The sequence below is a fragment of the Triturus cristatus genome, chromosome 4_1, assembly GCF_964204655.1.
Source record: "Triturus cristatus chromosome 4_1, aTriCri1.1, whole genome shotgun sequence".
NCBI lineage: Eukaryota > Metazoa > Chordata > Amphibia > Caudata > Salamandridae > Triturus > Triturus cristatus.
The window spans coordinates 753629625-753646251 of record NC_140585.1 but is presented as its reverse complement, the minus strand read 5'-3'; the positions used below and the strand labels follow the sequence as shown (position 1 = coordinate 753646251).

General features: G+C 48.8%; 1 protein-coding gene across 1 annotated transcript in view; it reads left to right on the top strand.

The window, feature by feature from the left end:
- UTP20 (UTP20 small subunit processome component) overlaps positions 1–16627 on the top strand; it is a 1051825-nt gene that overhangs the window by 265061 nt on the left and 770137 nt on the right. Inside the window, exon 19 of the mRNA XM_085653318.1 lies at positions 11561–11637. Coding sequence (XP_085509444.1) covers positions 11561–11637 — 77 coding nt within the window. The remainder of the gene's footprint in view (positions 1–11560; positions 11638–16627) is intronic.

The window sequence follows — 16627 nt, the reverse complement described above, 5'->3', positions numbered from 1 at the left end:
TCCAAGACAATGTTCTTCGTCTCGCCGGAAGAGGCCTGGCTCACTGAACAGCAGCCATTATCTACCAATTGACTGCCTCTGTGGCAGTTGGCCACTCCCTCCAAGGCAACGGGCCGCAGGCCCGAGAGGGTGAAAGAAAAGCTGCACCGGGAGCGATCATGTCGGAGGCAAGGAGAGCAATCAGATGCAGAGGTCCCCACAGAATCCAAAGGACTGAAACTTTTTATTGCACGCCAGCACCACTGTATCCTATGACAGCGCTGTCAGTCAACTTTGCTCGGGAATAAGTAGGGGGGTGTTTCGTCCACCCCATACATAACTCCCTAGTTAGTTCTAAATTTTAGTTTGGGATGGTTAACAGATGCTTTTACATGGCGGGGATGGGGAATTGTTTTCATGTTGCAATTGTTTGCTTTGTTTTATTTTATTATTTGTTTGCCAACACCAGTTGCATCACACAACCCCGTTTTACCTGTGTGTCTAGCTCCTTGGCTCTGCAGCGCCGGACTCTTATGTTGCTCATCTGAAGGGGGAAATTGATAACTCACATGGAGATCCATTATAGTGCATCACCACTGCCGCCATGGGGACACACTTGGTCATGACCTGGAATGTTAACGGTCTGTTAGATTGTATTAAGGGGGGGGTGGGGCTATACTTCAGTTTGAGCAAAGACACAACCTTATGGTCCTACTTCTCCTGGAAACTCACCTACAGGGCTATGATAGGGTGTACCATGTGGGATACACTTTTGGATCCCGCGGTGTGGCTATCCTACACCGGACATTACCCCTCGTGGTGATACGATTTACACAGGATGATCAGGGCTGGTATGAGATCCTGGAGAGCTCTCTTGAAGGCACTTAGTACAATATAATGGGTGGATATGTCCCACCTGCCACAGACCAATCTTCCCTGGTAACCCTCAGAGACCTGATAGCTGCCATGCCTCTCGGGGTGACTAATGTGGAGGAGGATTTCAATTATGCCATGGGACAGCTGTACTGGCACAGATACCAGGGAGGACCCCAGAGGCAGGGGAATGGTTTCGCAGAATGGTCAACTGGATTAGGACTCGGCGACTCCTGGCGCCTATGGAACCCTAGGAAACAGGAATACACTCCTGGTTCAACGGCGCATGGTTCGCTGTCTCTCATAGACTATCTGATTCTCCTGACATCTGTTCTGTTGCAGACCACAGGGTTGCATATACTCCCCGCGGGATATTGGACCACCTGGCGTGGCGTCTCAATGCAAGACTCCTAGTTGACAAATAGTTTGTGGAATGCCTGGCTGCTGAATTAAAAGCCTTCCTAGAATTAAATAAAGGCATGGTAGACTCGGCAGGGGAGCTCTGGGAGGTCTACAAGGCCTCAATGAGCAGTATCTCGTGCTCTATGCGAGCAGGATAGAACGGAAAAAAGTGAGCTGAATTTCAGAGCTAGAAGCCTCGAAACGAGAACGGGGTGATTCAAAAGCACTCACGCCAGTTAGCAATAGATAGAATAGCGCTGTGCAGGGTGTGCCTGGAAGAATATTGGAAATGTGGGATGGCCTCCAAGCAGAGGGTTTACGAGTGGGGGGGACAGATGGAGCAAGCTCCTCCATTGGTGCAGGAGGCTGGCTCTGTATATGAAATTGCCACTAGATGGTAATACCGTGCAGAGAGTCCAGGGGTTCCCAAAAAGTGATCAAGGCTCAATGTAAAATCTATTAGTGGTAGTGTAGGCGAACAGCCTTAGACCTAACAAAAGGAGTGTAAGACATGTATTGCACAACAGTGATCAATCATGGACACACGACTCAAGAAGGGGATAAAGACAAATTTTAGAAAATTATACTTTATTTTAATTTTATTCTAAGACCAAGATCTTCACAATAAGGTAAGTGCATTTTTCAATAAAAATACTTTTCACTTTGAAAAATCGACACTTCAAAATCTTTCAGCACAGTTCAATGTTATCCTATGGGAAAAACAATATCTCAGTGAACAAGTCATGCACCAACAATTCAAGTCTCCAGACCCAAAAGTCAGCAAGGGTCAGGTGAGGACCAAAACTGCACCACCAGTGGCGGCCGGATGCAGAGGTCAAAATCGGAGATCGGCTCCATGCTTTTCAATGGAGACAGGGGGTGTCTGGAGCCACACAGCCTGCAGGTAGGTAAATCGGTTGCAGAGGCCAAGCTTTGGGGTGTTAGCACGGGGAGGGGTACAAAGCAGCACTAAACATAAACCACCAAGGGCACAGGCGTGGCGGGTTCAGGGTGCAAATTCAGCGGCTTGCGACCAATGGTTTTCAATGGAGATTCTGGTTTTGGCAAACAGGCTGCAGACATTGCACCTGAGGTTGCAGGAGCGAGACCAACGACAGTAGAGATAAGTAGAGATGTAGGGGGTTGTAGCAGCACTGTTTCAGCTCACAAAGGCCCAGGGTCTTCGGATGCAGGGTGCCTGTCAAAGTCTTCTTACGTTAGCCGGCCGCGGTCGGGGGGAGCCTCTGGATTCATACTGCAGGCACCGCTGTGGAGATCAGGAGAGGTCAGCAAATGCAGGACACAAGATCAGAATCGCTGGGGAGACTTCACTGCACAGGTGAGCCACCCAGGCGTGGCGGTCTGGTGCAGAGTGGGCTGGATCCGGAGCCCTTGGAGTCGGTTTCTTCTGGACAGGTACGCCGTCCATGGGAGATTGGAGTCTTTTGCGAAGGCAGCAGTCCTCCCAGGGTTTTCAGTGGTCGCTGGCTGTAAGACAGGTCGCAGGCTTGCAGAAGCTGGTAACAAGCCGGTAGGGTTTGGGCGAAGGCAGTCATCGTCTTCTCTGTAGGGTTGTCTTCTTGCTTCTTAAGTTCTTGCAAATCTGGTTTCTAGGTCTGGGGGAGCCACCTAAATACTAGATTTAGAGGTGTTTCAGAGGAGTAGCAGGTAGGGCCAATGGGCACCTTTCCTGGGCTGACTACAGTATTTATTATGCCATCCTCCTGTCGGGGGGCATAGACCTAGCCCTGATTGAAGGTGTCAACCCATGTTCAGAATGGGGGGGGGGGGGGCTGAAACATGTGATTCACGTTGCCTCCCCTACTTTAGGGGTGGAGTTGAGAGGTAGGCACTCCTCCTATTCTCCTGAGTTTTCCAGCTGGTTTCCCGCCCAAGGTTGGGGTGTAAACCAGGAGCTGCCATCTGCTGCTAGTAGCAGAGTCTGGGGGTTGCATTACAAAGGCGGCAGTTCTTTGAAGCTTCCCCAGACACTGGCCCATCCTGGGGGAGTAGGAGTGACACCTCTGCCCAGGATGTGCATTGTTTCTTGTCCCAGAGAGCAGTGGCTCTCTACCCCAGGGTACAGAAACATGGCTGGTGGTGGCTGGCTGCCTACAGCTGGTCAGAGGCCACATCAGTTTTGATTTATTGAGATTAGTAGTTTGGTACCAAACACTCCTGTGTTCAGTAAAGCCATCATGGTGCTGTGGAACTTGAGTTGTGGAGTTTTCAGCCCATATACTCTCTGTGGCTTCACTGGCACTTACAATATTAAGAGATAGACCCCAATATTGTAGGGGCATATCTACTCATGCAGATATGCCCTCATCTACGGTATAGTGCACCCTGACTTAGGGCTGCGAGGCCAGCTAGAGGGGTGACTTAACTATACCTTCAGGCAGGCTGGCTGGCATGGCATCCAACTAACAATGGCATATACGACAGAATTAGAGCAGGTGATCACACTTGAGGAAATTGGAAATCCCTGCGGATCTGAATACCGGGAAGACACAGAGGTCAGATGGCTACCCGACAGAATACTATTGCAAGCTCCAGCCAGACAATCTCCCACCCATTCTAGATTTATTCATCAAGGCGAATACCAATCCTGATATGGATGTGGCAACGCATGTCATCCTTTCCAAGCTGGGTCGTCACTACAGTGAATGTGTGTCGTGCAGGCCCATTTCCCTCATTAACACAGAGGTTACACTGTACGCAAAGGTCCTAGCTAACCGGCTACTACAGGTCATCCCCCATCCAGCGCACCTGGACCAATGTCGCTTTATCCCACGCCGCAGCACTAGACATTACATCTCGTACGGAGAACCTGGCACTGGACTGCATTAAAGCACTAGGTGGATCGGCAGCCCTACTACTCCTAGACTTCGAGAAGGCGTTTAACACTGTCAATCAATTGGTCTTTCCTAGAGGAGACTATCACTGAGATAGGGTTTGGGCCCAGTTTCCGAGCATACGTTAAGATCCTACACGCTGGTCCGCAGGCCCAGGTTCGTATTAATGGGATATTATATCACATGTTCCCCATCGGATGGTGGACCAGACAGGGCTGTGTCCCCAGCCCTCCTCCCCCCGCTCTCCTAGTTTGCCCTGGCCATAGAACCCCTAGCGGCTTGGGTCCAGTGTGATTCCCAGGTCTGGGGATTGGATTGAGGACTAGCGATGGAGGACCCAATAGCCCTCAACACCGATGAAGTATTACTCTTCTTGTCCAGACCGGCTGAAACAGGCCACTGTTCCTTTAAATCCTGGAAGCCCTCCTAGTGCCCTATGGACTGAAGTTCAACTGGGATAAGGCCTTCCTGGTGCTGAGGAAAGACAGCCAAGACGAACATTGGCACCCCCGGTTCCCGATACGCCTTAGCTTCCAATATCTTGGGATTTATATTTCCAGGGAACAGGGCCTCATCTGGAGCCTTAACCTTGGTCCTCTGACGCGGAGGATTCAGGAGAATGACTCGATGGGACAAGCTCCCCCTTAATCTTATGGGCAGGATCGCCCTTTTAAAAAAGATCATCTTTCCGAGGCTCCTATATGTTCTTTAGCTTTATCCCCACCACAGGACTGGTTCAAGGCCTTGGCAGCCATGGGGCGTAGATTAATTTGGGCCGGTAGACCACCAAGAGTAGCTTTTGGTAAGTGCGTTCACTCAGTCTTTGACGCGGCCTCGCGAAGGCCGATGTCCGCTATAACTGGGCGGCCCAAATGCTGCCCATAAATGAATGGATGCATGGTGAGTCCCCGCATATCCGGGCGCATGTTCCCTCCTGGACTTGAACTATGTAGCGACCTCCTATATGGGGCCTCCATTCCAGCCTTCCTACTGGAGGTGACCCAGGTGGTGTGCCGGTCTGGAGAGCAGCACTGAGATTGACTGGATGTGACTGCAAACTCCCACTCGAGACCCCCCCCTCCCCCCTCCCCCCCCCCCCCCACCCCACCCCTCCCTCAGAGGGAGGGCCCTTGGGTGGCACAGGTGTTGGATTTACAGGGCTTCAGAGGCTGGGACTCCTTAGGGACCTCGAAATAGACTGCCTCTTAATTATTTAGATAGTTATAGCTTCTCCATTTACATTGCCCTCTTGTTGCACTCAGAGAAGGCAAAGTGTTGGCACCCACTGGCTCATGTTGAACACAGACAAAACAGAGCTTCTTATCAACAGTTTGCATTTCCATTTGCTGGCACCCATTTCTTCTGGCCTTTTATTTTGGCCCTTGCACCACACCGTCAGATACAGTTGAAAAGTGCTTGGGTTAATTTCATATCTTCTTACAGATAGACAGTCCCGTCATGGCAGTTACTTTTTCCTGTACCCCCTATCTGAGAAAAGTTTTTTTTATTCTCCTCTTTCTCTTTAATTCTAGCTCACGTGACATTATTTCGGTGCTCCGTGGCTCCAGACTGCACTACTTTAACAGCTTCTATGTAGACATTAGATTAACTCTGATCGACTGCTTCTAGTCCATTCAACATGAAGCTGCTGCTTGGTGTTGGCTGCATCCCAATTTTGCCAGACTACTCAGGCCCTTAAAGCTCTGCATTGGTTTCCCATTAGGGCTCCTGTCATCTTCAATGCACAGATTCATTCAGTGTTCCATTTTCAGCATAGTCTCTAAATTTATTGATGATAGTTCAATCTAATACCTCTCATCGAGGTCTCTTCTTTCCCGCTTCCCAGACTTTGTAAGACACTATTGGAAGGCCATGCCTTATTGGTCAGAGCATCTTAATGTGGCATATTCTGTCCCCTGAATTTACTTGAGCTTCGGGAAGGAACTGATAACCTTTTTATGTCATGTCAACATTTTAATCAGTTCTCATATACTTATTACTATTTCGGCTGAGCATTTAGTACCAAGTGATTGTTATCAATGTATAAGACATCAATAACCTAATTATTTATCTCAACTATTGTCAGAGTTCCTGGTCTGTGTGCTTTCTGAAACTTACAAAGGACATACACATTTGCACTGATGTATGAGCCAGCAAGCTCTCTCTACCTGTGATGTTTTCGGCCTGCAATTTGTGAAATCTGTATAACTTTAAATGTATCCACGAAGTCCCTTCCCTGAACTGTATTAGTACACTGTGTGTGATACCAATTGTGGCCATCTTTGAACCAATAGCCTTTCCCTGGCATTAGTTGGATATTCTCTGCACATTGTGACCATTATTTGCTTAGTGATGGGATGCCCTAACAATGTTCTTTTTTTTTTGTAAAATTTGCTTAGTGAAGTTTACCTATAAACATGAATACAGCAATGCTATAAGAATTCTTGATTAGGGAGTTACAAAAATAAGCTCCGAGCCTGCAATACAATTATAGGCTTAGTGATCTGTGCACGACTCTTAATTTCTTCATTGTCACTACCAATAGTGAAAGACCGTATACCCCATACATCAGTGCATTGCAATCAGAAGATATGACAGCAACTGATAAACACCCAGCAGATTGGGGTTTGCAACTTGGGTAGGGGCATGAACGTGTGCAAAGACTTAGCTAGTTGTAAAGTACTTTGGTAGATACGTAGCGATGTGGATGATTGTAGGAAGTTGGCTCTTTATGTGATATATCAATTATCTGCTGTACCTGTAAAGAGTCCAGGGGTTCCCTTACTAGCAGACAGGGGCTTGCTATGCAATTCCAAAGTGCTCTATTAGGGGGTAGTGTGGTCGAGCAGCCTTCAGCTTAACACTGAGTAGTGCAAGACATTTGCAAAATACACACAATAATTTATAAGTGACAATACGACTCAAGGAGATCCACACCAATTTATAAAAATAGCAAGAATCTTTATGTAGGTGTAGGCAGCAGAGAAAAATAATTCAGTTAAGTAAGTTTTCAAATCTCTAAATTGTTTAAAAAAAAAAGGAATAAGTGGACACCGTGTAGTTTCAGAGTTCTGCAATGATATCTTATGGAAGCACAAACAAGTTTGAAAACCAGGTACAGTACTTTGACTTCTGCATTTAAAGTGAGTGGAGGGCAAGGTCCAAGACAGCACCAACAGTACACCACCTGCGGTATGAAGGTGGCCGGGTGCAAGGTGCAAATAAACGTCGGGTGCCCAATAGGTTTTAATGGAGATCGGTCACTGCGGAAAGTGACTGCAGGCTCTAGCTAGGAAGCCAGTCAGGCTGAACCATCAAGTGGGCTCAGGCCTTGTGATTCTTCGGTTCGAGGAGACATCTTTGGTCTCTTCTCCAAGGCCCAGGGGTGTCTGGTGCAGGGATGTCCTTGGGCATTGGGATTTTCTTACCGGAGCAGTCGTGGTCGAGGGGGTCGACGTACAGAGGCTGCTGGCGACCTCAGGTAGTCCAGGAGAGGTGAACCCACGAACTCTCACTCTGGGGGGCTGATGAACCTTGTTGGCACCATTTGCCCATTTCACTCAAGCAGGAGGCGACGAGTGCAGTGGTTGCTTCAGGTGTCTGGTTTTTTCGGTCCCGGATGCCTCAGGATCTCTTCTTTGGGAGTTCTTTGAACAGGTCCGCTGTTCATGGGATTTCTTGGTCTTTATTGAAGGCAGGCAGTCCTCCCAAGGTTTTGGAGGCTCAACAGCTGCTGACGGGACGCCTTTGGCGCAGAGGAGATGGAGAACAACACTCAGGTCAGCTGGGCTGGGGCCAAGTTGAAATCTCTTCAATCTTCTCTGCTTTTGTGGCTCTTAGTGTCCTCCTCCTTTGGAGGTCATCAGGGTCTGCTTCTCTGGTGCCAGGGACCTATCTAAATACTGACTTTATGGGAGTGTAGGATAGTGGCCAATGGGCTACTGACCCTTAGGATCACTACGCCCCCATACCTTTGGGGAGTGGGCATAACCCTGTCCCAGAATTCCTATGTTGTGGACCAGAGTGGTGGCCAGGTGAGCTCCCCCTCCCTCGAAGGCATCAGTAAAAAATCTAGGGGTGTGCATTGAGCAGAGTCTGAACATGAAGGAGCAGGTGACTCATACGGTAAGCTCATGCTTTCATGTATTGAGTCTGCTGAGACAGTATTTCCATTTCTCCCAGACCATACACGGAAGACTCTCATTCAGACGTTAGTCTTGAGTCGTTTTGACTACGCAATGCTCTATTGATTTCGGCCAATGAGGCCTTGCTAGAATGCTTGCAGGTAGTTCAAAACATAGCAGCGCGACTGGTACTGAATGTTCCCTATAGATCATCTTCGAGTCCGCTGCTGCAGCAGCTCCACTGGCTTCCAGTGCGCAAACGAATAAAATTCAAGGTTTGCTGCATCGTCCATAAGGCGGTGTATGGCAATGGTCCAACATACCTTGCGGAGAAGCTTAGCCAATACATTCCCCTTAAAGACCTTCGATCCAGCTCCAAATCCCTTCTCAAAGTTCCCCGTATGAATAAGGCTAGGACTGGGGGGGGGAAGGCCTTTCCTTACCTTGCCCCACGGAACTGGAATTCGCTCTCTCTTACATTGAGCCATCTTCATTTTAGAAAGTCCCTGAAATCAGTTCTAGACGCCTCGTATAGTATCAGCACCTTCTCATATGTCCGCAAGCGCAGAGATACCCCTGCAGGGGTGATTCAGGCGCTATATAAATAAATAAACTCACCAGCCATCTGGCAACCTATTGCAACTGTGCACCCAGGAAGTAGGCTTCAAACGGCAGGCCCCAAGCCAGCTGTAGGAAGCTGTTTTTTTATCTAGTGTACCAAACTGAGTTACACTATGTAAAAAGTCTGGACAACCCTTAATGGCTTACAGGGCTTAAATTAATAATCCTAAATGCTCTCTTTTGTGGTACTGTGTACGAGCAGTTTAGGCCTGTTAGAGGGTAGTGTTTGAGTCAATAAATGAGACACACACACTCCAAAAACTCAAAACCAATTAAAAAAAATAACATACATTTTAATATAATTTTAGGCACCAAGATTATCGGAATTAGGTAAGTACTTAAGACATTGTCAAATTTCACAGTAAAAACAGTAGAAAATGACAGTTGTCAGATTTGAGGCATGCGCCTTAAATGCGGTAATGTTATCCTGTGCGAGAATCATTTACTGCATAGGTACAATTACAGACGACTTACAGGACTGTTCTTCTGGACTTAAGGTAAGTAGGGGTCAAGGTCCAAGAAAGCACCAACAGTTCAAGTTTATCTGTCCGAGGGTGTCTAGGTGCCGAGGCACCTGGGCACCACTTAAGGCATTAAGTGGTGGCAGCCTCGAATGCTACATGCTAAAGTCGATGGGGAAACGTACCTGTAAGAAAAGGCTGCAAAGGCGTTGTGGGGGACCAGCCCGGCAGAACTCAAGGGGGGGGCTCGGTTCTTGAGGGTCTCAGGACCACAGAGACTGTCTGTTTATGTGAGCCCAGGCAGGGGAGCTCGGTTACGGAGGTGTTTGTCCAGTGAGTTAGAGGCTCTCCCGGTTCTTGGTGTACCTGCAGAACCTTTTTTTCTATTTAAAATCGAAAAAGCACCATGCTGTCCATTTTTTGTTTTTGCGAAGTAAGGAATGGCAGCCTGAGCCCATTGGAGCCAGTTAAACTTCTTTGCTGCATTTTCTATATCCCCATTACTTTCAAAGTAGGCCGACCAGGCTCCTCTTCATTCAACAGCTCATTTGATGTCTTCTCTCTTTGTCCCAGTGGCTTCTTGCATATTCAGAGTACAGAAGACCAAATTAAAAAAAGCACTGCAGCTTATAGAACCAATACATTCTGAATTCTGGGTACAAGGACAACAACTTCTTGTTATTGTGGTAGCCTGGCAGTCATTCCTGTACTGAGCTAAGGTTGAGAACCTGGTGAAAGGAGTTCAGTTTCACCAAGTTCACAGTAACAGAAACCCCCCCCCCCCCACTATCAATGGGGCACACTTGTGCAACGTTGAAATTAGACAGTCATTGCCCGAACATGAGAATTGTAGCACATAAAAATGCTGAAACCTATGGCAGTTCGTTACATCCTAAATCTTTTTAGGTATACATATACATTGAGGCAACTCAAGGCTGATTTTAACTTGTAACACAACTAATTACTTCATAAACAAGCAGAAAGAGAAGAGATAGAGGACCCTCTTTTAGGTATTGGCTCGTGGCCAGCAACATCTCCATTACAACTGCTCACTTTTTGCGGGAATTTAAAATGAGCAAGCAGATGTTCTCAGCTAAGTCATAAAGAAAGCCATGAATAGGTTATCTATGTTGAGGTTCTTGGGTGTCAGTTAGCCATCACTGTGTGAAGTTGGAGGCAAGCCTTCTTGTGATGGATGAAATGACACCACTTTATAAAATGCTTTCTTGTGTTTTCTTCTTTTTTCTAAGAGCTTCACATGGAGTGCCCTGGTTCAATTTATGTTTGTTTCAACCCACCTCTCCCTATGTTAAAGATACCAGGGATGCTGTTAGCTCTGGGGGTGCAGAATTATTCAGGATTACAGGTTGAACCCTGAAAATCTCCTGAGCAATAAAGAATTGCTAGGGAAATCTGTAGTCGCAGGTACGATTCCTTCAGTAATTCCTTTCTATGCTGCAGTTGCCCCCTTAGACTTCTGCTGCTGTCGGCACCTGAAATCTCCAAGGGAAGCGTGAACAGTCCGTGATAACTTTGTAAACCTTTCGAAATTAGGGCCTAAAGCTTGACAGTTCCGAGAAGATGGCTTCAGTTTTGATGGAGACAACTGTTCTTGTATATTTTAAGTCTGTGAAAAGTGTGTGTCATGTGGGTCAGTAGCATTTCTAAATATTGATGCAAATATTTTCCTCTTCATTTGAATTGCAAGGTCACTGCCATTTTGAATTGACACACAACATGCACATTGTTGAATCTAAATGGTTGAGTATAGGTAGTTGGAATTTGTGCCGTGTCATGTCGTTGTGTTCTAAAATAAAACCACTGTGGGACAATATCAGTGGAAGTATTGAGTGACTGGTATTCGGACTCCTGTGAGGTCCAGGTCATTCTCGTGAAATCTTAGTCAAATCATTATACTGCTCCAGTTTAGTGACCATAATAATGGCCTATTTGAGTGAAAAAGGGGGAACTCAGCAATTTGGTGTGGTAGAACGTTTTGTGCCTAATTGGGTATTGAAAGTCAACATAAGATCTGGCTGAGATTCCTGTAGAGTTTTAGCAAAACACGTGGAACTTAATACGTTCAAAAGAGTTTGGGTTCATTCATTGTTTTGAAGACAATTTCTTGGTCATAAAGGCTTGGTTTTCTAAATGAGCACACAATGAGCTTATGAATTTGGAAATAATTTTCAGGTGTCATTTGCAAAAAATAACTTATGTTCAACCCTTTTATTTTTCATAACAGGTGCCACTCCGATATTTAATTGCGATGCTATACATTAATTTCAGTCCTCTTTGGGATCCAGCTATAGAACTTATAACGTGAGTATGGACAAACAAGAAAATTGTGCCCTCTGTGTTTACATATTCATTTATAAGTAGCAAATGTTACAAAATAATGAATACTATTTCTTGAAGTTCTTTTGTATTTTAAACAACTAGCTGGAGAGTTGTGTTTTTTTGACTAGACACATCAGAAAATGCCGTTCTCTGAATACACAGTTGCTAACAAATTATAACTCTTAATAATGAAAGGACGGGCCTTTCTTTTTAATGTTGCACTGTTTGGGGCTCAGATTCCTTTACTATATAGTTAAAGCAAGTCCTTTCGCTAACCTTGCAACCTATTGAACAAACATGAGACTTAAGCTCGCATTTCTGGGGCCACTGATTGGTAGCATAACCCTCTATTATTTCAAGGAACAGTTACATTCAATAAAAAGTATAATGTGCTGACCAGCGTGGGGCAAATGTCTTTTCTAACTGATAAAGGTCTTACTTTAGTGCTTACAATACAAACATGCTGCTTCGTGCCTCAGCAGTTGATCTCTTTGAGATGAACCTTGAACCTGTAGAAAACATTTAGTGGAATTGTTGCATAATTGTGTATTAATGTCTCTGACATAAGCCACCGGGACTTTGTACAGATGATTTGGACAGAATGATCATCTGGGTGAAATTAGATGTGAAATCCTTGGAGATTTTATTAGTTTTGGATCGAAATAAGAAAAGAAAAATTGTTCTTTTTGCCCAGCTGAAATAATCTGACATTGAGGCCACAATTTTGAGTGCCGTAGAATTATCCCTTCTATTTCTGCTAATTACGTTTGCCGGGGCATCCCTTTAATCCCAGGTGTGAGAAAATAACCTTGATTTCAACTTTTGGGGGAATAATGTGGGGTTTGGTCTTATCTCACTGATTCTTGCATATTTTCCCTTGAGTTTCACACTGAGATTTCAGCTTGCTTTCTGCAGATAATCTGTGTGATAATCCTTGGCTCTCAATTCCGAAGGGCCCAGTAGCTCCAGTTAACAGGCTCATCTGAATTCATAGGACACTCGCAATCGAGGCCTAAGCTGCATTTTTTCATATGCTCCATCGAGCCCATTAAAGGATGTTTGAAAATTACATCATGCTCAGTTGTGGCTACGACTGCCCTGGATACCATTGGTTTGGGTGATGTTGTGGAAGCTTGGGCATCACTGATTTTTGCAGTTCATGAACTGCAAAAATCAGTGGACTGCCGATAATGCTTGTAAGCTTTTGCCACAGTGTTTGAAATCACATACTTGAGGTACTGAGGCTTAATTTGGTGTATCTGATAGAGACTACTAGCTGCAGATTCCTTAACGTAGAATGATCCCCAGACGTGAGACTGGACCCGGAAAACCACCTTTGCCCCAGCATCTCTGCACGCTAGGGGGCAGTACCATGCGACTCAGCCCTGACGTCCGTGAGGTCACATAAGCCCCACCCTGGCGCACTGACATCAGTTTCCTTCTTTTCCGCGTGCAACACGGATCCTTATCGTGTCCCTGTCCTGTTTTCAGGCCTTTTTTTCATGCTTTTGCGTGGGGGGACAGTGTGCGAATGCCTTCGGGCTTTAAGGCGTGCTCGTCTTGCACGCGTCAGATGTCGGTGACGGACCCTCATCCTATTTGTATGTGGTGTTTGGGCGAGCACCATGATTCCACGGACTGCGACGCTTGCCAGCATCTGAAACTTAAGTCCCGGCGGGAGCGCCGGATGAAGCTCTTCTCAACCCGGTTGTCCAGTGCTGGGTCGTCCCCGTGGAAGGGTCCAAGAATTGCTGCTTCCGGCATCGCCCGTCACCTAGGCCCGTAGGGTGTCGCTCGCCCATCGGTAAGTCTTTTAGCTTGTCTCAGAGGCCTGGTCTCCGCGGCACATGCCGCCTCATTCGTCGCCACCCTACCCGCCGTTTCCTGGCACTGGGGCGACTAGGGCCCAAATGGAAGCCTATGCTGCGGCTCTGCAGGCTTCCTTGGCCCCTCTTCCTCCTCTTCCTGGGACGTCCGCGGATCCCTTGCCACGTGCGGGTTCGGCTTCAGGCTGTGGAGGTGTGGTGTTGTCGGGGTGTGGCCCTACGGGGTTCCCCTCTTCGGCCCACAGCGCCTCTTCCTCGCCGCAAACCCCCGAGGAGGTCCCTGTGGTGTCGCGGGAGGTCGCCGGGACTCGCGGCTCGCCCCCGAGTCGTCCTCGGTCTTCTGGGCAGGGGTGTGTCTCCGGGTCCCTCTCGTCTCTCCACGCAGGCGGCTGCTTCGTCGGAGGTCGAGACGGCGCCTTTTCGGTGCCATTCTTTTGCTGACCCGGAGCCGGCCCCGCTCCATTCTCCTAGGGTGCAAGTGGTGGACGAGGTCGTCCCGGCGTCCCCTCCGGCGCCGGTCGACCTCACGCCGGCACCTGTGGCGGACTCCACGGCGCCGTGCCGTTGTCGGGTCGTCGCTTCGTCTCCGGAGGCCCCCTCCTCCCTGGAGGTTCGTCAACTTTTTGTCTCTTCTTCCCCGGAGACGGGCCGCCGCGTCGTGGCCTTTTCCCCGGCGTCTTCCAAGGAGGGCTCCTTGCTGTCCCTGCGGCCACAGCCTTCCCCAGAGGCACCTCAGGTCGCCCACTTGTCCGTCAATCTTCCACCATTCCGGGGCTGGCCATTTCTTCCTCCAGCTAGATTCGGGGATGGCCGGCTTAGTTTACAGCCATCGCCCACGGAGGAATTGCTCCCCCGCCCATGACGCCCTACGGAGGCGTGTGCGGCCTTTGCCCGGGCCATTTCCACAGCTGCTGGCATTTTGCACATGGGCGACCCTGCCACCCCATTTCCTACGGACCATTTGCTGGAGGTTCTCCATCAGGGCTCTGGTGGACAGGAGCTGCTTCTTCCCTTCAAAGCTTCGCTCCATAATTCTCTTCTGAGGGCCTGGGGGCGTCCTGACACGGGGAATCCGGTGCCCCTGTCGCTCCTCCACCGCCACCATCCCGCTCCGCACGACCCAGTCTGCCTTTCGTTCCAGCCTTCTACTCAGGGCCCTCTTCTGCAGACTGCTTTTCCTTCCTTACCTTTGGTGGTGTTCCTCCGTCACGGGAGGCCTGATGGTTAGATTCCTCGGGGCGGAACCTCTTCACTTCTTCTAGTGCTGCTTTGCGAGCGCTCAACACGCTTTGTGTGTTGGCCAGGGCTACTTCCAGCTTGTGGGATTCCATGGAGACCCTTCTGTCTTCTGCCTCTCCGGAAGGTGTCTACGATGATCTGCGACGCCATGTGATGGATGGCTGGGAGCTGGCCGCTTTTATTCGTCGTTCGGCCCTGGATGTTTCTGATGCTCTCGGCCGCACAATGGCAAGTTCAGTAGCTCTCCGTCGCCATGCTTGGCTGAGGGATAGCGTTTTCCCTGAGAATGCCAGGGAGCGTCTCGTTGACCTGCCCTTTGATGGGGTGCTTTTGTTTAACACCCATGCGGATGCTGCCATTCAGCGGCTCCTTGCGGGGCTCCGTTCTCCGCCTCCTCCACCGTAACTTGGCTTCGAGTCCTTAAATTGACCCCTTTGTGCTGTTGGTACAGCCCCTTCGGATTTTGTGGTTCTTTAGTTGTGGTCCACCCAAATGTGTCCTCAGGTTGGGCCTTTGGTGTGTTTTTTGATTGGCTGATTGTCAAGCCGTCTGTCGTTCTATCTGCAGGTCCTTTTTGTTCTGTCCTCTGCTGCGGAATTTTTTTCCTAGGCGGTGTTCCCATGTTTTCTTGGGATGTATCATACCCTGCCTTTATGTTCTGGTCCTCAGTTGCGGGGTATTTTTCCCCTAAGAGGCGTTCCCATGTTTTAGTGGGACGTATCATACCCTATGTTGGGTACTTGTAGCTATTGCATAGCTCTGTCCTGCGCTGGGAAGGTATGGTCGCCCCTTTTTCGGGTTCCCGGTCTTTCTTGGCATCATGGTCTGCCGCTGCTGTCTCTTGTATCTTGTCCGGGCGCAGCTTGCGCTGCCCCGGCTTCTATCATTCTCGCTGTTCCCGCCATTGCTTGACAGTTTGGCATGCTGTCTGTGGTGTTGTGTTGTGGCGTTTCCGCCTTCCTGTCCGGCGTTTCAGGGGGGCTGGGTTTCTCCCGGCTTTCCTGTGTTCTGGTTGACGGCTTGGTCCGTCCTCCGTGTCTCCCCCTTTTGCTCTTATGACTGGTCCCATTTGTCTTCATGGGTCAGTGTGTGTCTATTGAATGCTCCTCCTCTGGGGCTTGATCTGCATTTTCCTGGCCTCTGCCCGCGCCTGGCTTGTTCTGGGTGCACTGCTCCATGGTGCTGTCCGCTGCCGGCTGTGCACGCCTGCTTGTGCTGGTCCACCCCCGTGGCCCTTGTTGTGCTCCCTTGTGCCCTTGCCTCTTGTTCTGCTGGGGCTTTGCACACCTGTGCCTTTCTTCCTATGCCTGCTTTCCTTGGATGTGGAGCCGTTCCTGCCTTGCCTGCTTCCTTGCGGCTGATGCCCTTTCGGCTGTCCTCTGTCGCTGTGTGTTTTTCTATGGCAGACTCTGCCTCCAGTTCTACCTCCTCTCCCTGGAGTTGGGGTCGTTCTTTCCTCCTGGGTGCTCCTGTCTGTCCCTATGAGGGTTTGTGGCCGTTGTACCTTGAATGGGCTTGGGGTCTCCTGGTCTTCCATTCGCCTTGCTGGGGCCCTGTGTTTCATCCTGCTGGGGATGTTCTCTCGCAGGCCCTCCTCCCCTTTGGGTATGGCTTGGGTATCTATTCTACGTTAAGGAATCTGCGGCTAGTAATCTCTATCAGATGATAGTTACTTACCTTTGGTAACGATGTATCTGGTAGAGACGATTCTAGCCGCAGATTCCTTCGCGGCCCACCCTTCCTCCCTGTTCTGCGAGGACCTTTCCTGTGGTTTTCTGGACTCACCTCCCTCCGGGTGGCTGGTCTCCTGTGGGTGTCCGCTTCGCTTCTGCTCGGACGGGATACTTGGTTCTGCTTGATTGTTCCACCCCTTCCCTTATGATACATGGTCGGTTTGTTCATGTGTG